The sequence below is a fragment of the Rhinoderma darwinii genome, chromosome 5, assembly GCF_050947455.1.
Source record: "Rhinoderma darwinii isolate aRhiDar2 chromosome 5, aRhiDar2.hap1, whole genome shotgun sequence".
NCBI classification, from domain to species: domain Eukaryota; kingdom Metazoa; phylum Chordata; class Amphibia; order Anura; family Rhinodermatidae; genus Rhinoderma; species Rhinoderma darwinii.
In genome coordinates this window covers 92404250-92426999 of record NC_134691.1, presented here as the reverse complement: position 1 = coordinate 92426999, position 22750 = coordinate 92404250, and the positions used below count along the sequence as shown (strand labels likewise).

Genomic DNA, 22750 nt, shown 5'->3' with positions numbered 1-22750 from the left:
GTTTAAACATTCATTGACTTAAAATTCATTGTCTTAATAATAGATCTTTGATGATAGTAAAGTTCTTGCATAGTAAAGTATTCACCATAAGAGAGAAATAAAAATAAATAAATTTATATAATAGCCAAAGTTTGCATACCATAAAGACAACCCCTTCAGTTATTAAGGGGAATGTAAAAGCGGGGGGCCCAACTGAGACTAAACTTGTCGTCCCTGGCCATGGACTGGCCATGAACTAGCACAAGACTAAGGCTACATTCACACGATAGTGAAAACAAATGGCCATTAAAAACAGATCAACTGTCAGTTCTTCATGGCCATTTTGCATCAGTGTTTATCCAAATTGTCATCCATTTCCAGTTCGCCTGTCCGTTTTTAATGACTGTTTGCCATCCGATTTTCAAAGCCGTTAAAAAAAAAAAAAAAAAAAAAAAAAAAAAGATGGATTTCATTTGTCAGGGTTTTTTTTTTGTCCCAATCCCCTGAAAATACCAGTGCCCATGTCGATAGTTCCGCAGTGCCCACTGCAGATAATGCCCACATAGGGCCAGTGCCCACATAGTACCACAGTGCCCATATAGTGCCCAAATGACCACTGTAGATAGGGCCACAGTGCCCACATATAAAGTGCCAGTGCCCACATAGTGCCACAGTGCCCATGTAGATAGCGCCAGTGTCCTCTGTAGATAGTGCCACAACTCCCATATAGTGCCACAGTGCCCATATAGATAGCGCCACCCCCTGTAGATAGCACCCCCCTTGTAGATAGCGCCACTGTAACTCCCTGTTGAGCGAAATCCCTCTGGCCAGCGTCGGCCGCTCATAAACGAAGCACCTGACGTCTCCTTCCATATATGGACAGTGAGGTCAGGGGCTTCATCTAAGAGCGGAATCCCTTGCCAGAGCTCTGGCCGGGGATTCCGCTTTAGGAATAGCCCCTGACGTCACTGTCCATGTATGGATATCCATATATGGACAGTGACGTCAAGGGTTTTCCTAAGATCGGAATCTTCGGCCAGAGATCTTGCAATGATCTGGCTGGGGACTCATAGTTGAAAGCCCTGACTTCAATGTCCATATATGGACAATGCTGTCAGGGAATTCCCCGGGCTCAGCGCTTAAAGTAGCAGGGAGTCTTCAACCAGAATCAGTCTTTACCGGCCGTTACAAGGATTGATTCCTGAAAAACGGCCGGTAAAAACTGATCCATTGACTTCTATGGCAGCTGTCAGGCCGTGAAAACGGCAAAAAATAGGCCATGTCCTATTTTTTTGACGGCTGGTATTTAAAAAATGCCCTTGTGAATACACCCATAGAACTTCATTATTCTGAAAACAGCCATGTGACAGCCGCTGTAAAAACGTCCGTATCACGGACGTTTTTCTCTGTCGTGTGATTGTAGCCTTACCCTTTCCAAAATCACAACAATATTCGCAATTAGAGGGAATGCTGTGGATTTTTTGCATGCGGCCTAATGGCATAGAAATGGTGTAGAATACCTAAAGATGTAGTTTTCTTTTCTACAAAAACAAAATTAAACAAAAGATTATTATAGTTGAGGTATATACTGTTTCCTGGACGTAGCCATAATAAAATCATCCATTGTTTACATTACTGGCTATATACAGTCCTCAACATTGAAATGGCAACACCAAGTAGGAAAAGTTTTGGAATTGTGGAAATCACAGGATCGATAGACATGTTAATTTTATGCAAATGATAAAAAAATGGAACCAAAATATTCCAAACATCTTTATTTATTGAGTATTACGCATTCGCGCCATGTGCAGAAATACATGCACTTACACGTATTGGCATGCTATCAATGAGGTTACTAATGGTTGTCTTGGGCACGCAAATCATCAAGATTGGCTGCTGGCAGCTCCCTTTGCAATTGCCAACCAATAATGTCCCAGATTTGCTCGATGGGAAACAAGTCCAGAGATGCTGTAAGCCGTGGTAGCACATTTAGGCCACACAGGCTGCTCACAGTAGCACGAGCAACATACAGCCTGGCATTGTCCTGTTGATAAACAACTTCTGGGACACTTTGGAGAAATGGCCGTACCACTAGTTTCACGACCAAATCAATGTAACGCTGAGCTCTTTGTGTACCTGGATGAAGACTAGATGGGTCCGGCTACCGTATATTATGCCACCACACACCATAATCCCAGGAGTAGGACTGGTGTGACATTCCCTTGTGGAGGCCTCTTCATGCCGTTGCCCACGTAATCTCCAGACCAATCTCTCTCCGGCTAGCGTTGCGTCTGAGACAAAAGCTAGACTCATCAGTAAAAAGGATAGCCCTTCATTCCAGTTTCCATTGCCGTCTCGCTATGCACTATAATAGCCTTTGAGAGCAGTACGTGTGGTCAATGGAGCACCTGTAGCCGGAGGTCTGGCTCGTAGGCCAATGTCGTGCAAACGCCTTCTGATGATTTGATTGGACGCTGGTTGCCGTCCTAGGCTTGGGATGTAACGTCCAATTTCACTTGCAGGACAGAATAAATCACTACGCGCCATTCTTCCAGTCAGACGATCCATCCATGCAGAGGTTCGCCTCCACGCACCTCTTGCTATCATTCTCATTCTTTGTTGTTCTCCCAACACCTGGGACACGCAACGTTGAACCTGACCTGACTTGGCCCAGGCACGTAGTGATCTGCCGAAATTATAAACCGAGGTATCTCTCAATTCAAGGATTCTGTCCCCTCTCAGTTTGCGACAAGTGGCGATAACTGGCACGTCGACGAACAGGAGCCATCGCACAATCATTCCACACCACTTGAACCATTTTGCTTTGCTTTCAATCTGTTGAGTGTATAAAGAACTGGAAAATTCTGCACGATGGAAATAAATAGTTCACCAGCCCAGTTTACTAAAGGGTTTAGAACCACTTAAAGGTCAGGTTCATGTAATACATAGTTGCAGTACATCCACTAGAGTCCCTCTTTACAGCAGCTTTCTGCTTTGGCTGATAGGAGGTAGCACCAGGCAGGGGATGCTCACATTCCCTACATTGATAGCCCTTTTAAGACAACCCCTTCTCTAAAGACATCTACCCTGGTGATCACCTTGGGTCTAGCTCTAGGAACAGTCTACGATCTGTTATTGCTGGTGAAAGTTTAATTCGGCCATAAATTTCCCTTGCAGTGGGCACCGTAATATATAAAGGTGTAATATATGTATAAGTTGGGTTCTCCAGAGTGGGAGCTGCTTGCTGAGCTGCTCTCAACTCCGCTACTTAGGGAGTACCAAGCGTTAAACCCACTTTTATGTTGCCCATATGAACTAATTGGGAATATGAACAGGGCTGTCTTGATGAGACAACCCCTTTAATAATGTAACATACTGTATATTTATATTGCACGCTTTTGTGGATGTTGGAGTTAATAAATAATGTTTTCTTTTGTTCTTATATTTTTATTATTTTTCTACTAGTTCTTATATTTACTGAAGGCAGTAAATGTTTTTTTCTTTAAAAGTAGTTTCTTATTTTGTAAATTAAAATCTAAAAACCGTAAAAGAAACTAGACGAGGTAAAAAGAAAGGGCCTGTTCACATCAGCTTTGCCCTTCCGTTGAGGGGTTCCGTCTAAGGTTTTCATCAGGTTAACCCCCCCAACGGAAAGGCAAACGGAAACCTTAGGTTCCGTTTCCCTCACCATTGATCTCAATGGTGACTGAAACGTGGTTAATAGTCGACTGCGCTATTGTTTCCGCCAAAACAACGGAATCGTGTCACAACGGTGACCAACGAAGACCATTAACAACGTTTCCGTCACCATTGAGATCAATGCTGAGGGAAACTGAAGCAAAGGTTTGTTTGCCTTTCCGTTGAGGGGTTAACCTGACGGAAACCTCCGACGGAACCCCTCAACGGAAGGGCAACGCTGATGTAAAATGAAGAGTCTAATTACAAAAAATAAACTACTTAAGTATAATTTTTTCTTTACTATGTAAGTAGATTTCTATCGGTTGGCGTTGAAGTTTATGCTGAGCTTCATTGTGTGCACTGCATGCTTGCCGAATAATCTATTTACAATTAACCATTAGTGACCACTCATGGCTGAAATAGTGATTTATTTTTAATCACTACATGTTGTGATTTCAGAACTACTCACTTGTCAGGAGCGATTTTGAAGAGATTTTCAAAGTACTCAATGTATTCCTATGGATTTTGAGTTATCGGTTACTACAAAACAAAAGTCTAGGTCGAATCCTATCCTCAAGGGGGTTTTACACTGGGCAATTATCGGGCAGACAAGCATTCATAGAATGCTCGTTCCCGATAATTTCCCTGTGTAAACAGGGCAGCGATCAGCAGATGAACGAGCAAACTGTTGATCGTATCGTTTTAAAAAAGTCAAATATTATCGTTGTCGGCCGCATATCTTCCCGTGTAAAAAGGGAGACGCGCTGCCGACATGATAATGTCTGAGGACAAGCGATCTGAGTAAAGACCGCTCGTCCCCATCTATAGCTCCGTGTGACAGGAGCAAACGAGCGCCGATCAACGATTTGATCGGCGTTTGCTGCACCGTCCGAATGTTGGCAGGTGTAAAGGGGCCTTTATTATACCAAGAGGAAAAACGAGAAAATACCACAACGCCACATGGTGCAGATCACAAGCGAAAATAAGGAAAAGAACAATGGTGAAGATCTTGCTCACCTTTGGGGGTTTTGCAAGTAGTAGGCAAAACTCTACTGTAGGCAGGTAATAATGTTATTGGGTGATGTAGCTGCAGCTAGGTCCAAACCAGTGGTCCACAGACAACCGCTCAAAGAGACATGTAAGGAGAAAAATTGTGAACCAAAGTACAGTGCTGCTAACATCAAATGCAAGTCCAGACAAGGAGGTAATAAATGGGATTTATTGGGTTTTTAATTAAAATAATTAAATAGGCTACGCGTTTCGACGCTGGACTAGCGTCTTCATCAGGCCAAGTGCATTACATTGTGAGGAGGCACTTTAAATAGTAAGAGGAGGCAAGAAAAAAAGGCAGGTCAAAGGTTATCTCTGACGTCACACATGGGCATAGTGATGCAAAAAGTCACATGAGTGTGCATAATTGGTTAAATGAGTAAAGGGGGGATTACAGCTGTTAATAAGTACGTGTATGTGTTAAAAGCAAAGGGAGTTGAAGGATGATGAATAGGAAGAAGCAGGGGATAATTAATGAGCATGGGAAATAAAGATAATAAATAAATGAACAGATTGAAGGGGATTAACAGGTGTGAGGCAAGCGGATGAACATGCTTGTAATGAGAACAAAGTTGGGGTTAATGATGCAAGGGATGAACAAGGGGGGCTGAGGAATCAATGGGTGCGAGAGGAGGTCGGTCCGTACTCACAGTGAGTTGATGTGTGTCATATGGATACGAAGTTGAACACCGGCGGCGCTATGAGAGTGTCCCCGAAGTCAAGGACACACAGAGAGCTACGGTCGCCGCAGAGGGACAAAAGGGTAACAAATGCAAAGTGGATCAAGAGGTGTACGGATGAGCAGAATGGCATCATAATACGGTATATTGGACTATGGTGGCTACTGATAAGATGAGGGGGCAAGGAGAGGGTTACTTGAAAGGGAAGAGGGAATTTGACTTAAATAGTGTTGATTTTGCAAAAATTGCATTAATGGAGCGGGAAATAAAACAAGGGGGTCAACTTAGAATAAAAAATATACATAATATACATAAAAGACATAAAGGGACAGGGGTTTCGTAGGGCAATAATTAGTAAAATATTAGAATAAGGGGACCAAAGTGGATGTTACTAATGTTATAGATTCACGATGTGTTAATGACATTTTTGTAAGAGGTATTAGTTTATTTGAACGTTAATTACGTATCATGGTTAGTCTAGGGATGTTTCAGTGATGTCATTAAGGCCACTGGGATTGGGACAGGCAAGTTTATAGATCCAGTAATTCTCTCGCTATTTGAGGAGGTTGAATCTGTTCAATGAACTTGATGGGATTTGTTCAATAGGTGTAATTAGGATATCCTTGAAATTGCAATTATGTACAAGTGAGAAATGTTGTGAAACGCTGTGTTTAGGAAAGCCATTAATGACGTTTGATCGCTGTTTATTGATCCTGGAGCGTAATGGCTATGTGGTTCTTCCAATATATTGAAGGTTACACGGGCATCGTAAAAGTTAAATGACATAGTCACTTGCGCAATTTAAAAAGGTTTTAATATTAAAACGTTCAGAAGTGACTGATGACGTGTAAGTGTTAGTGTTGTGTGTTATATTGGAGCAGCACATACATCTGGCATGACCACAACGGTAGGAACCGCATAGGGAAGGGAACATTGTGGTGACGCTGGGTTTGGCATTACGTCATTTGCTCGGTGCAAGAAAGTTTCTTAATGTTTGAGATCTTCTATAGGCGATTCTAGGTTTCTCAGGTAAAAATGGTTTTAAAAAGGGATCATTAGTTAAAATGTGGCAATGTTTAAAAAGAGTGGATCTGATCTGTTTGTTACTGTTATTGAAAGTGGTAATAAAATGATGTTTGCTGTTATCGTTGTCCCTTTTTCTAAGGACAGGTAGGAGGCAATCATCTTGGGACAATGATGATATTTTGGCCTGAGCACCTTCAATCACACTTTTCGGGAAGTTTTTTTTCTTTGAAATGCTGTTTTAAAATCTTTGTGTCTGATCAGAATTTTTTTTGCGTGGAGCAGTTTTTCCTTATTCTCCTAAACTGGCCAAAGGTAATATTCTTTAGCCAGGGGGAGGGGTTCATGTACACTGTTAAAATCAAGGTAGCTATTAACGTCTACTGATTTTAAAATGGGTACTAGTGACAAGATTGCCATTGGGGTCTTTGCTGATGGTCAAATCTAAAAAATCAATAGTGTTTGCAAAGAAATTGTGTGTAAAGTTTAGCCCAAAATCATTCTTATTCAGATAATTGATGGACAGGTCAGCATCAGAGATGCTACCGTTGCAGATGAAGAATAAATCGTCGATACAGGATTATATTAGTACTGAAGGGGTGATTACCCATGATAAAATAATCTTCAAAGGCACCCATGTTTAGATTGGCATATGATGGGGCGAAACGGGATCCCATAGCGCAGCCCCTTTTTTGTCTGTAGATGGCATTGTTAAAGGTAAAAATATTATGTTTGAGAATAAACTCAATACAGTCCTTTAGAAAACGTGCCTGAGAGTCAGGTACATTAACATCAAGGTGTAGGAGGGATTCTACAGTTAGTAGTCCTTTATTGTGCGGGATATTGGTGTAGAGGGCAGATACGTCAGCAGAGAGAAAGCACACGGATGAGAAATTACACACTTGGTTGAGTGACCGAAGATCATTAATTAACTGGGTAATGTCCCTGAGGTATGAGGGAAGTTTCAAGACAAAGGGCTATAGATGTAAATCTATAAAGTGGGATAGATTACTGGTTAATGAACCAATCCCGGCAATAATAGGACGTCCTGGGGGTGTGATGAGAGATTTGTGTATCTTGGGTAAATGGTACATGAAGGGGCATAGAAGGAAATGGAACTTGTAGGAAATTGATTTCTTTTTTGGTAAGTATTCTATTTAGAGTAGGCGGTATCGATGAGGGTTTCGTACCTGATGCAGTAGACTGGTAGTGGATTTGTTTTAAGTTTTTCATAGAAGGAATCGTCTGATAGAAATCTTGTAGCCTCTTTGATATAATAGGTAATAAGAGGACTTTCAAGGGTATTGAATTTGTTCCTAACAAGTGATGAAAAAGTGTCAATTGCGGAGCCACGATGATGGGCAGGATAAAAGGTGGATTTGGAATGAAAATTAACATTGATTGGTGATGGGTCGGAGCGAGTGGTGCCGGGAATGAGAGGGGGAGCAGGGGAGGCGAGAAATTGCAAAATTGCGTGTAAGGGTGATTTAACGGATGAATCTGTTTAAATCCATGAAGAGTTCAAAACCATCAGGGGATACAGTGGGACAAAAGGAGAGACCTTTGACTAATAGGTCATTTTCATTTTGTTTAAGTACATGTTTAGATAGGTTGAAGATTTTTACTGTTTGAGTTTGTTTTTTGGATTTTACTAAAACTTTCGTTGTTTGGTTCTGCCTCCTATACAGCCCCTATATCTACTTCAATTTTTTTATTTTTTTTCGTTGTGACTCTTTGAACAGTGGGGAAGAAGGAAGTTAGGGGTTTTGGGCTTGGAGGGAAGGAAGAAGTGTTTCTGTTGAGTGGGAGGAGGGGGTCATGGGGGGTAGTAATCGATGGGAGATGGGGGACACTGGTGGCATGGTAAGTTGAGAGGGAAGGCCTAAAAAAGAAATGGTGAAGGTGTTGTTAGTATGGGGTAGTTGTCCATCCGTAGATGAGAGATTGGCTGATAAGGGTGGTATGATGGGGGAGTAAGGATGGATGAGATACGATGGTGATGATCATGAATAGAAAGTTCAAGTAAAGCGGCCGGGATAGGTTGGGAGATGGATGTTTCAATGGAGTCATTAAAAAGGGGAGAGGATGGCTGTTGTGGTGGGGAATGGGAGAGGTGATGGAGACATTTGAGGTGATTTTATTCAGATGGTTTGAATGCATTGATGGGTACAGAACCGAGAGGTTCCTTATTTTCGCTTGTGATCTGCACCATGTGGCGCCGTGGTATTTTCTTGTTTTTCCTCTAGGTTCTTACATTCGGGCTGCAATACTACTTTGATAGGTTTAGCTGACTTGCCTACTGAGGCTAAGAGTGGATCATCCTTTGCTTTGGACCGTCCCTTCTACCTCTACCCATTGGCTGCCGCATCAACATCTTTGCCGTAAGATCCATTCTTTTTAAACCTCTTACAAAAATGTCATTAACACATCGTGAATCTCTAACATTAGTAACATCCACTTTGGTCCCCTTATTCTAATATTTTACTAACTATTGCCCTACGAAACCCCTGTCCCTTTATGTCTTTTATGTATATTATGTATATCTTTTATTCTAAGTTGACTCCTCTTGTTTTATTTCCCGCTCTATTAATGCAATTTTTGCAAAATCAACACTATATAAGTCAAATTCCCTCTTCCCTTTCAAGTAACCCTCTCCTTGCCCCCTCATCTTATCAGTAGCCACCATAGTCCTATATACCGTAATATGATGCCATTTTCCTTGTCCGTACACCTCTTGATCCACTTTGCATTTGTTACCCTTTTGTCCCTCTGCGGCCACCGTAGCTCTCTGTGTGTCCTTGACTCCGGGGACACTCTCGTAGCGCCGCCGGCATTTAACTCCGGATCCATATGACACACATCAACTCACTGTGAGTACGGACCGACCTCCTCTCCCACCCATTGATTCCTCAGCCCCCCTTGTTCATCCCCTGCATCGCTGCAACATTAACCCCAACTTTGTTCTCATTACAAGCATGTTCGTTCGCTTGCCTCACACCCGATAATCCCCTTCAGTCTGTTCATTTATTTATTATTATTATTTCCCACCATGCTCATTAATTATCCCCTGCTTCTTCCTATTCATCATCCTTCATCTCCCTTTTTTTTAACACATATACGTACTTATTAACAGCTGTAATCCCCCCTTTACTCATTTAACCAATTATGCACACTCATGTGACTCTTTGCATCACTATGCCCATGTGTGACGTCAGAGATAACCTTTTTTGGCATTTTTTTTCCGTTTTTTTCTTGCCTTCCCTCACTATTTAAAGTGCCTCATAATGTAATGCACTTGGCCTGATGAAGACGCTAGTCCAGCGTCGAAACGCGTAGCCTATTTAATTGCCTATTTAATTAATTATTTTAATTAAAAACCCAATAAATCCCATTTATTACCTCTTTGTCTGGACTTGCATTTGATGTTAACAGCGCTGTACTTTGGTTCACAATTTTTCTCTTTACATGTTTATTATAACAAAGCATTATAAAGCGATCAAAAGATTGCATAGTCAAGTCCCCTAGTGTGACTGAAAATATTTATTAATGCAAAAGATTATTAAAGAAAAAAAGGTGGACCGTAGCAAAAAAATCAAATAAAACTATTTTGTAAAAGTGTTAGAAAATAAATGACATGTATATGATATTGCCGCGATTGTAATGACCCAAACAATAAAGCCAACATGTTATTTAAACCGCAAAATGAAAAAAAACCAATGGAATTGTTATTTTTTTCCATTCCCCAACTAAAAAAGTAATATTAAATCAATAAGTGTCATGTTCCCCAATAGGGTACCCGTGAAAAGTACATCTCGTCCCGCAAACAAGCCCTTGTATTGCTACCTTGATGGAAAAATAAAAAAAGTTATATGCAAAAACAAAATATTTTAATTTAAGTATTTTTATTGTACAAAAGTAGTAAAACATAACAAAAAGTATACATATTCGGTATCATTGTAACAAACCATAGAATAAAGGTAACATGTTAGACTCCTATCACACTACCGTTATAGTACATTCAGCTCTCTTCCGTCAGAGGAAGAGGGGAACGAGAGTCAAAACGGAAAGCATCGCTTCCATTACAATTACCATTGATTTCAATGGTGGTTCTTTTGTTTCAGATGCTTTCCGTTTGCCTCCGTTCGCTATGTTTCCGTTTTTTTCACTAAAGCAAAAGTGCTGCAGACTGCATCTGATACAAAAAAATTACCATTGAAATCAATGGTAATTCTAACGGAAGCGTTGCTTTCCATTTGGACTCTCGTTCATCTCTTCCTCCGGCGGAAGACAGCTAAACAAAGTTTAATGGTAGTGTGAAAGGAGCCTTATTTATGACGCACAGCAAACATCGTAAATTTAAAATGCAAAAAACTTTGTCGGAATTGCTGTTTTTTTTCCATTCCCCCAAAAATAAGTTAATAAAAATATTGTGTATGGTGCCATTGAAAAATAGAACTCATCCCGCAAAAAACAAGTTCTCATACATCTATGTTGACATAAAATTAAAAAAATTATAGGTCTTTGAATGCAACAATGAAATACAAAAATACAGAAAATTGCTTGGTCATTAAGACCTAAAATATTTTGGTCACTAAGGGGTTAAACACTTTTGAGCGGAAGTGCTTGTATTCATAGAGCTTATTTAATGTGCAGGTGTAAAGGCCACAGTTCTTAGCTCAGGTAACACACCCTAGATCAGGATCACATTTCCTGCATGAAGTCATTGCTGACGACATTAATAGTGAGGAGGCGGGAGAATGTCCCTCCGGCATGTTTGCTCGGTGGGAAAAAAATGTAAGCTCTGTAATTATGCTTGTTATTTGGTCTCAGGCCAAAACTGAAAAGTACTCACACTTAGGATGCCGCCCTTTGAATACTTCAGTACGGTACATCCCTTCTACAGAACAGGGAAAGATAAGGGGAAAACCCAGGAGGTGATGGAGTGCTTACACCTCTGAGGTCATCAGATGTTTAGTCATCAGTTCTTCTATGCTTACTGCATGAACTTCTGTCAGTAATATGTGAATCTGAACCAGGAGAAATAAACCGGATAGAGGGAAATGCAGTAATTTAATGTGTAGGGTTTTGTTTTTTTAACATTGCTTATTTGTGATTAAGTACAGTATAATAATAAAAATAAAAAAAAGATAAAACAGTAGTAGCCCCATATAATTTCATGTAAATCCAGAATGCTTACAAAATTGTGTGTCTAGTTTTAAATATACTTATTCTAAATTAACCCCTTTCCGATATTTGTCATATGGATACATCATGGAAAGCCAGTGCTTCCTGCAATTTCCCGTATCTATACGACAAATGGTGGACACCGGCTCAGAAGAGTCGGTGCCACCATCCCTGGGTGTCAGCTGTATGTTAGAGATAATAATAATAATAATTATTAGAGAGCTGTCTTGTTATGGTGGCACAAGCAGGTCACCACATATTGGCATATCTATGGAAAAATTCCCATTTTCACTCTGCAACGTCAAGTGCACACTAATTTCTGGAAAACACGTGCAGGGTTAACATGCTTGCTACACCCCTAAGTGAATACCTTGAGGGGTGTAGTTTCCAAAATGGGGTCACTTCTGGGGGGTTTCCACTGTTTTGGTCCCACAGGGGCTTTGCAAATGCGACATAGCGCCCAGAAACCAATCCAGCAAAATCTGCATTCCAAAAGCCAAATGGCGCTCATTGCCATACTCGGGAGAAATTGCTTTACAGATGTTGAAGTGTTTTTTCTCCTTTATTATTTGTTGAGAAAATGATAAAATGTTGAGCTAAATCTACGTCTTATTGGAAAAAAATGTAATTTTTATTTTCACTGCCTAACACTAATAAAATCTATGAAACACCTGTCGGGTCAAAATGCTCACTACACCCCTAGATGAATTCCTCAAGGGGTTTAGTTTCGTAAATTGAGTCACTTTTGGGGAGTTTCCATTTTACTGGTACCTTAGGCTGCATGCCCACTTCAGTCTTTTCCTTCAGGGTGCTATCCGTTTTTGTGACTGATAGCACCCTGAACCCATTCATTTCAATGGGCCCATGCACACTTCAGTTATTTAAACGGATCCGTTGTTCCGTTCCGTCAACAGTAGAGCATGTCCTACTTTGGTCAGTGATTCAGTGACCGTGAGGCCCATAGAAGTCAATGGGTCAGTCAAAAAAACAGATGGCACACGGAAGGCTTCCGTGTGCCGTCCGTTTTTGACGGATCCGTTGCCATAGCAACAGCTGGGTGAGCCAAAGTTCACAGACTACAGTACACATTCATTCCTGGAGATGGATGTGGAGAGACTCATAGCATTGGTGCATGATCACCCAGAACTGTGGGATACGCGGGCAGAATGCTACCACGACCGCTATAAAAAGGACGCCGCGTGGGAGGAACTTGCCATGGAACGTTTGACGCACAGATGGCAGCAGGGAACTAGTGCCCAGCGTCACAAAATAAGTAAGTGCACACATTTCACTCCAAAAAAACCAAAGCAAGCCAAGCAGAGTAATCTCAAACTGTTCTCTATGCTCTGAAAGCTACAGAAAACAGCACCAAAAACTTCTTGTAACCTTTCTATGGGTGTTTCCTGGGACATGTGACAAGTTCAAATGAAGTTTACCTTCCGTTTTTTAAACGGAAGCCAAACAGAAGCACAACGTCCGTGTAAAACGGAAACCACACTGAAGCAAAAACGGACACACGGAGCCATCAAAAACGGCCGATAAAATGGTGATGGAAGTGTGCATGAGGCCTTAGGGGCTTTGCAAAAGTGACATGGTGCCAAGACACCAATCCAGCAAAATCGGTACTCCAAAAGCCAAATGGTGCTCCTTCACTTCTGAGCCCTGTCGTGTGCCCAAACTGCAGTTTATGACCACATATGGGGTATTTCCGTACTCCAGAGAAGTTGCTCTACAAATGTTACGGGGCTTTTTTTTTCTTTTTTTCTTGTGGACATTGTTGTTTTGTTTTTTTAGCTACTTCTAATTCTAAAGGGGGAAATGCACCTGTTGTAACTGTGTCTGATGATAAAAATGTGTTTCCTGTAATATCTGTAGAAAATCACACACAACAGGTATGTGATGACACTAACGAAATGTCCAGTTTTGCACTTAACATGTCTGTAACACATGAACTTGTCACACAGTCTGAACAGGTAAATGCAGCGTGTAAACGGGCTGGTAAAGAAATGGCAGCCGAGACAGAAGAGATGAGCTCAAGTGCGCCCCTTGATGCCAGAGTTGAGAATGTCGAATGTGATATGCGTGTTGTTACTAATGGTAACCCAGAGAATGTTGCCATGTCAGTTTTGGGTGAAACTAATGTGGTTGCTATTGGCAACCAGCTGCTTTGTTTATCTATGATGGACACAGACGTACCATGTAATAAACCGGGTGTATCTGAGGAGATTTCCCTAGAGGTTGGGATTGTTGATGGTAACCTGGAGTACAGCCCTACCATACCTAATGATTGTGATGAAATTGTGCGTGGTGCAATAGATGTGACTGCAGCACCTTTAAAAATATTGCCCCCTACAGGTCATTCTTATCCTGTAGAAATGGAGACTGATGTAACGCTCACTCATTCCAAGGAGATGGGGGAAGCACAGGAGTTAGACTTGAAACCTTGTTCAGTGGATGCGACTACAATGTATGCTTCAGCCGCTGACATAGTATGTGATATAGAATAGGTTACTAATGGCAACCAGCCGTGTACAGTGGATGCTACTACAATGTATGCTTCAGCCACTGACATAGTATGTGATATAGAACAGGTTACTAATGGCAACAAGCCGTGTTCAGTGGATGCTACTACAGTGTATGCTTCACCACTGACATTGTATGTAATGTAGAACAGGTTACTAATGGCAACAAGCCGTGTTCAGTGGATGCTACTACAGTGTATGCTTCAGCCACTGACATTGTATGTGATATAGAACAGGTTACTAATGGCAACAAGCCGTGTTCAGTGGATGCTACTACAGTGTATGCTTCACCACTGACATTGTATGTAATGTAGAACAGGTTACTAATGGTAACAAGCCGTGTTCAGTGGATGCTACTACAGTGTATGCTTCACCACTGACATTGTATGTAATGTAGAACAGGTTACTAATGGCAACAAGCCGTGTTCAGTGGATGCTACTACAGTGTATGCTTCACCACTGACATTGTATGTAATGTAGAACAGGTTACTAATGGCAACAAGCCGTGTTCAGTGGATGCTACTACAGTGTATGCTTCAGCCACTGACATTGTATGTGATATAGAACAGGTTACTAATGGCAACAAGCCGTGTTCAGTGGATGCTACTACAGTGTATGCTTCACCACTGACATTGTATGTAATGTAGAACAGGTTACTAATGGTAACAAGCCGTGTTCAGTGGATGCTACTACAGTGTATGCTTCAGCCACTGACATTGTATGTGATCTAGAACAGGTTACTAATGGCAACAAGCCGTGTTCAGTGGACGCTACTACAGTGTATGCTTCTGTCACTGACATCGCATGTGAGGTAAAAAAGGTTGCTAATGGCAACAAGTCGTGTTCTGCCACTAAGCAGGAGCATGGCCCTAACACTGCTGTGGAGATGACCACTCTTTGGTCTAATAATCGTAAACCTGACGTTTCTGAACAGTGTCATAGGAAATTCTCCCTGGTTAGCCAGTCTGAGCATGTAAATGCTGAGACACATGATTTGGACTCCAAGATGGAGGGAGTAAAGCTAATGAAAGTGGTGTTGTAGCTGATAATACATTGCATACCACATCCAAGGGGTGTATTTGTTATGACGCTCCAATTCCAGGGCTCAGAGCGAGTCAGGCAGATTGTAGTGAGCCGAGTAAATGTACGTGCTCACCCTTGTCAGCAAACAAAGAGTTAATTTCTGCCCGTTTATGTGCAGTAACTGATGTAACATTGTCACATGAAAGTAAAATGCGGAGTGAAAAAGAATCATGTGCTAATACTGCAGAGCAAATAGATTATGCACCTTCCATAGAGAGAGGTCTACAACCCCATGTTAAGGAGATGGTCACAGAAGATGACGTGTGTGATGGAGAAGAGACCGATCGGCACAGTGACCTGCAGTATATAGCATGTACTCGGGATGAGGTTGATATTATGACGCCCCAGTGTTTGGTAGGTGAGAGAGAGACAAATAAATATGTAGGATGTAAATTATTCCCATGGCATTAATGTTGAAGTAAAAAACCAAGAAGATGTGATTTTGAGGTGTGTTCAACAGAAGGGAACAAAGTGTGTCCCACAATTACTGCGATAACTGATTATTATGCTTCAGAGTTTGCTGCAGATATATGATTGCCGTGGAGAACAAAGTGGTAATCTATACACATCTGTCTCTGAAGTTTATCTTGATCCTGTTGAGTTGTCAGAGTATAAAATAGGTGGATCACACGGAGTCACATGACCGGGATGTATACTCATCTTTACCACTGCCGGAGCAATGGGTTGAAACCACTTGACGTGGTTGAAGAAACTGTATCTCATAAACATGAATTGAAATGTTGTAAAGTATTTGATATTGCAGAGAAAGTGTGTTGTGTCCCTCTCCTAGTGAAAAGTTCACATATTGATAAGGGAATGACAGACACAAGTCAAATATCTGATGTAGGACAGTGCCCCCAATTAGATGGTATATCATATGGTTTATGTGAGATAGTACCCCAATGCAGGAACTTTGACCCCGGGGGTTGTAGTCAAGTGATCCCACCTATGGTTGTGATCAGAGTGGGAGGATATGTAGCAGTGCAGCTACTAAGGGGCAGGATTTGGGCCCAGAATTATATATTTAAAAGGTCTGGGTTGCTGGAGTGGAAGAGAATAGTAAACGTTCCACTCAGTCTTCAGGACAGTCCAGGGTTTGGGCTGCCTTATGAGTCTCACTAGCTGCCAGCTGTTAAAGGGAATGTGTCACTAGAAATGTTTTATTTTTTTTGTTAAACCGTTAGTATACAAATGATTACACATTGTTCTAATTTTTTAAATTTTTTCACAATTCAGGAAATATTATAAATTCGATTCTAATTTCTAACATTTCCATGTGCTGGTCACTAGAGGAAGCAATTCCCAAAATTGCAGCATTGGCATGTGGTAAAGCAACCTCATTATGCTGCAAAATTGGAGAAGACACACTCGCTCTAGCGTCCTCAAACAATCCCCCCTCCTTTATCCTGGCTAGTGCCAGGAGAAATGAGGGGGTTGAATGTTCAAACCTCCTACACTGTGTGCTGCCATTTTTTGAGCGAATTCACAGTGTAGGAGGATTAGATACAGTGGTAATCACACAATATAACACGAACATACACACACATCACATACACAAACATAACTTACCTGCTGCTTTCGCTTCCTCCGCTCCTAGTCCTTGCTTCTGAACATATGGCCGGAAGCCGCAACCGGAAGTAGTTATCTTACTGTCCGGCCGCGGCTTCCGGTCCACATGAAAATGGCGCCGGATGTCGCTCTGCCGAAGACCTTCCTTTTGGACTGTGTGGGAGCGGCGCATGCGCCGTTCCCACACAGACGGCGTACGCTATCGTGAATGGAACGGCTCCCGTTCGCATTCACTATGGGGATGTATGTGCCGTATTCCATCTCTGTATGTGTCGTTAATCGACACATACAGAGATGAAAAAAATATGGCAGCCCCCATAGAGAAGTAAAAGAAAGAAAAAAGTAAAACACAAATAAATAAAATGTATTTTAACCCGTTGCATACCTTCTCCGCAGTAGTACGGCGCACACCGCTCATTGCAGCGTTCCTTCGCCGTACTATTGCGGAGAAGGAATAAACTGTCACTATGTGATATCACATAGTGATATAACAGCGGCGGCAGCTGTCATTGACAGCTAACCGTCTCTGCTACCGGCCTAGGGACCAATTAGCAGGCCCCCATGCCGGCGATTGCTGTGATTGGTCAGTCTTCAGAGACTGACCAATCACAGCCGTCTGTGACGTCGTCTACAGGAGAAAGCTCCTGTCACTTTCTCTGATCTGCTCATTTCTGTGAGATCCGTGAGGAGATCAGAGAAAGCCATGTAAAACAAAAACAAACCCACTATTTTTATTAACCCTTCCTGAAAAAGGAGCGTATAGTAACGCCCTGAGGATGAAGCGGGCACAGGAGCTGTGCGCGCTCCATCTTCATCGGGTGTGGGCTGTAATATACAGCCGACATCCCACTGCAACAACAGCGATCACTGTTCTCTCCGATCGCTGTAGTTTAACCCCTTAAATGCCGCTGTCAATAGCGACAGCGGCATTTAAGTGATTGATACAGAGGGAGGGGGCTCCCTCTGCACCCCATTGCCCCCCCCCCCCGCAAAAAATCGCGGGGTTCTGATGGTTACAATGGCAACCAGGAAGCCTAGCAAAATACCTGTGGGGTCAAAATGCTAACTATACCCCTAGATAAGTTCCCTGAGGTGTGTAGTTTAAAAAATGGGGTCACTTTTGGGGTGTTTCCACTGTTTTGGCACCACAAGACCTCATCAAACCTGACATGGTGCTTAAAATATATTCTAAAAAAAGGAGGCCCCAAAATCCTCTAGGTGCTCCTTTGCTTCGGAGGCCGGTGTTTCAGTCCATTAGCTCGCTAGGGCCACATGTGGGATATTTCTAAAAACTGCAGAACCTGGGCAATAAGTATTGAGTTGCGTTTCTCAGGTAAAACCTTCTGTGGTACAGATTTTTTTTTATTATAAATGAATTTTGTAAAAAAAAAAATGAAATTTGAACATTTCAGCTCTACTTTCCTTCAATTCCTGTAAAACGCCTAAAGGGTTAAAACACTTTCTGAATGCTGTTTTGAATACTTTGAGGGGTGCCGTTTTGAAAATTGGGTGTTTTATGGGGGTTTCTAATATATAGGGCCCTCAAAACCACTTCAGAACTGAACTCGTCCCTGAAAAAAATAGCCTTATGAAATTTTCTTAAAAATGTGAGAAATTGCTGCTAAAGTTCTAAGCCTTGTAACGTCCTAGAAAAATAAAAGGATGTTCAAAAAACGATGCAAATATAAAGTAGACATATGGGAAATGTTAATTAGTAACTATTTTGTGTGGTATTACTATTTGTTTTACAAGCAGATACATTTCAAATTGGAAAAATCCAAATGTCTTCAAATTTTCTCTAAATTTTGGTGTTTTTCACAAATAAGCAATGAATTTATAGACCAAATTTTTTCACTAACATAAAGTACAATATGTCACAAGAAAACAGTCTTAGAATCAATTGGCTAGGTAAAAGCATTCCGGAGTTATTACCTCATAAAGTGACACATATCAGATTTGAAAAAATGGGTCTGGTCCTCAAGGCCAAAATGAGCTGGGTACTCAAGGGGTTAATAACATATTAAAAGCAATAACATATAAAAAAAAATACGTTTGTGACAACTTCCCTTTAACCCCTTGAGGACCAAGCTAATTTTGGCCTTCAGGACCAGACCCATTTTTTCAAATCTGACGTGTCACTTGATGTGGTAATGACTTGGGAATGTTTTTACCTATCAAAGCAATTCTGAGATTATTTTCTCGTGACTTATTGTACTTTATATAAAAGAGTATCCGGCACACCAATTTTGAAAAAAAGGTATTTTTTTATTATTTTGTTTTTGTTTTTAATGCCAGTGGCAGAGTGCGACGTTTCGGTCTAGATGACCTTCATCAGGCACTGAGCCGTGCTGGGCAACTGAATAGACAAGCGCTGGTGGTGCTGATAGCGGCTGTACTTTATGATAGTGGAAAAATTTGGTCGATAAATTCAATATTTATTAGTGAAAAACACCAAAATGTAGTGAAAATTTTCCAAAATGTGCATTTTTATAAATTTAAATGTATCTGCTTGTAAGACAGGCAGTTATACCACACAAAATTGTTGCTAATTAACATCCCCCATATGTCTACTTTAGATTGGCATAGTTTTTTGAACATCCTTTTATTTTTCTAGGATATTACAAGGCTTAGAACTTTAGGAGCAATTTCTCACATTTTCAAGAAAATTTCAAAAGGCTATTTTTACATGGGCAAGTTCAGTTGTGAAGCGGCTTTTAGGGCCTTATATATTAGTAACCACCAATAAGTTACCCAATTTTAAAAACTTCACCCCTCAAAGTATTCAAAACAGCATTTAGAAAGTTTCTTAACCCTTTAGACGTTTCACAGGAATTAAAGCAACGTAGAGGTGAAATTTTCAAATTTAATTTTTCCAGTACATCCCTCATGACAGCACTACAGGAGGTTGCCCTATTGACCTCTGTAGGGACAGGAAGACAGAAGGCCCCTCCCACCACCCACTTGCCAGTGTTCTTCCTGTCCCCACAGGGTCAGGAGCAGAGAGCGTCGCTCCTGTGTTAGTGCAGGAAAGAAATTCGGGCAGGGGGCAAGATCGGGGGGTCCGTGCACTCCCCCTTCTCTTCCCCCTAAAGCCCAGGCTAACACCCCTCAAACGAGGGGTCCCTTAGCTCCCTCCCTGATACACCTACCTGAGGAATCCTAGGCAGGGTTCTGGTAGTGTGTGGGGGCTGGGGTTTCCCAAGCAGGCTTCGGCCGGGCCGCGGACCAGGCGGGGACCGGCAGCTCCATAAACATGGACGCACCGGCAGGGATCCTCGCTGCACCGCATAGCAAGCCTCAGTCGCTGGCTATGGCGGCTGCACTCCAGGAACACGCTGGACGAATAACCGACCGGAAATGACGTCGGGCTACTTCCGGTCCGCGGCCATCTTGGAAGGCGGGAAATTCAAAACGCCCGCATTTAAAGGGACACGCACAGGTATGTAGTTAGAGCTGATAACTCTAACTTGGATTATTTTTTTGTGGATTGCATATTGCATTGCCTGTTACCTGTCGCGGTATGGAACTTCCTCGTCCTGATGGAACTCCAGATATGTCCCAGGGTCACGTGAGTCTCACCCTTGGGGAAGGGTATGACCCCTTATGTATGTACACCATACTTTACCTACCTTCTGTTTTCTCTAGGAAAAAGATTCTTCTCAGAGACAAACTGATAAAAAGAAGGTTAAAAAATGTGCGACTTGTGCAAAAAAATTGCCAGAGTCCCATAGGAAACAATTGTGTCAAGATTGTATTGCAAAAATACTAAAGGAGGAACAACCAACGTTCATGTCTGAACTTAGGACTATGATTCGTGAAGAAGTGGGTCAGTCAGTAGCCTCCCTCGCCCCTCCGCAAGAAAGTCCCTCACACTCCCGGGCAAAAAGACCACGGATTGAAGTGGATCAAAAATATTGTCCTCCTCAGGGGTCTGACTCTGAGCAGGAGTGTTATTACCTATCGGAGGACGAGTTAGAAGAAAGAGAGAAACTCTTGCCTTCAACTTCTTCCACTCAAGAGAAAAAAATGTTCTTCTCTTCCGAGATGTCGGATACCTTAATTCAAGCAATACGGGAAACTATGGACATTCCCGAGGAAGACCAACCACATACCATCCAGGATGAGATGTTTGGAGGTCTAACGGAAAAGAAAACAAGGGTTTTTCCGGTAAATGGAAATCTCAAAAGAATGGTGACAACTGAATGGGAAGATTCAGAAAAAAGGCTCTTCATTTCAAGAGATTTTAAAAACAGACTTCTCTTTGATCCAGAGGACACTAAGCCTTGGGATGAGATCCCAAAAGTAGATGTCCCAGTAGCCAGGGTTGCTAAAAAAAAACGCAATCCCATTTGAAGATTCCTCTCAGTTGAGGGACGCCATGGACCGAAAGGCAGACGGACTACTGAAAAGAGCGTGGGAATCTTCCTCGGCCTTGATCTCAACTAATATCGCGGCCACATCAGTAGCAAGAGCAATGTTTATATGGCTAAACCAGCTAGAGACCCATTTGATGATGAAGACATCACGACAAGATCTATTAGAATCTCTACCTTTACTAAAAATGGCAACCGGATTCTTGGTAGACGCTTCAGCGGAATCTATTACATTTGCTGCCAGGAATGGGGCTCTCTCAAATGCTGCTAGAAGAGCATTATGGCTCAAAATGTGGTCAGGAGATACGAAGTCCAAGAACAAGTTGTGTTCTATCCCATTTACAGGGTCTCTGATGTTCGGTCCTCTCCTCGATAACATGCTGGAGAGTGCAACAGATAGGAAAAAGGGGTTTCCTGAAGAGAAACCAAAAAAAAAAAACCTCAGTTTGGAAGATTTCGCCAACAGAGCGATCCTACCTCACAGAACTACAGCGGGAAAGGGAAGTCCGGTCACTGGAGTTACCCCAAAGGAAAAAGGGGTCGAGGATATCTCCTTAACCCAAATAATTCATTCCAGCCCTCAAAGCAATGACGCCAAGAGCGTGGGGGGAAGACTCCTACAATTTTATCCCAAATGGTCGAGAATAACCCAGAACCTCTGGGTTCTAAAGATAATAGAAGAAGGATACAAAATAGAATTTTCCTCCATTCCTCCAGAGAAATTCCTAATAACCCAGTACCAAGCAAAAGATCTTCATCAGATCCTTATCCAGGACGTCCAGAAACTACTCAGATTGAGAGCCATTTCTCCAGTTCCCCACAACGAAATATGCAAAGGCCACTATTCAAAAATCTTCTTGGTCAAAAAACCAAACGGTTCCTACAGGACAATAATCAACCTGAAGGTCCTAAACAAATGGGTGAAATATCAAAAATTCAAGATGGAGTCTATCAGATCGACTATTCCTCTAATAAGGGAAGAGGCATCAATGTGTACGATCGATTTAAAGGATGCGTATTATCACGTTCCTATCCACCCCGCGTACCAGAGATTCCTCAGATTCGCAATTCAGGACGGTCCTTCCATTCTCCACTTCCAGTTTGTCTACCTCCCCTTCGGCCTTTCCTCCGCCCCCAGAATTTTTACGAAAATTATGGCAGAGATCATGGCATTCATAAGAAGTCAAGGTATAGTAATTATCCCATATCTAGACGACTTCTTGTTGACCGCTGATACTCCGGCTATCTTAGTCAGTCATCGGTCACAGGTTCTTTCCCTCCTACAGGAATTGGGATGGATAATCAACTTTCAGAAGTCGAGTCTTCCTCCCCAGAAACAGAAGGTCTTCTTAGGAGTACTGCTAGACTCCTCCCTTCAACATTCCTTCCTCCCAAGAGAGAAACAAATACTCCTACTGGCAGAAGTAAGGAAATTTTGGGGGAAAGACGCCTGTTCCATAAGGGAATGTATGCGGATGTTGGGAATGATGACGTCTTGCATCCAATCTATTCCATGGAGCCAATTTCACTCCAGACCCTTACAGAATCTGATCTTGTCCCAGTGGGATCGAAAACAAAACTCCCTGAATTTAAAAATTCAAATTTCCGA

At 41.9% G+C, this 22750-nt stretch overlaps 1 protein-coding gene across 4 annotated transcripts in view; it reads left to right on the top strand.

The window, feature by feature from the left end:
- Positions 1 to 22750, top strand: part of SPIDR (scaffold protein involved in DNA repair) — a 551620-nt gene that overhangs the window by 236073 nt on the left and 292797 nt on the right. For 2 of the 4 annotated variants that reach the window (XM_075826266.1, XM_075826265.1), the window contains one exon: positions 8657 to 8791. The exons of the other annotated variants lie outside the window; for them this stretch is intronic. In XM_075826266.1, the coding sequence (XP_075682381.1) occupies positions 8657 to 8791 (135 nt within the window). The remainder of the gene's footprint in view (positions 1 to 8656; positions 8792 to 22750) is intronic. 4 annotated transcript variants of the gene reach the window in all.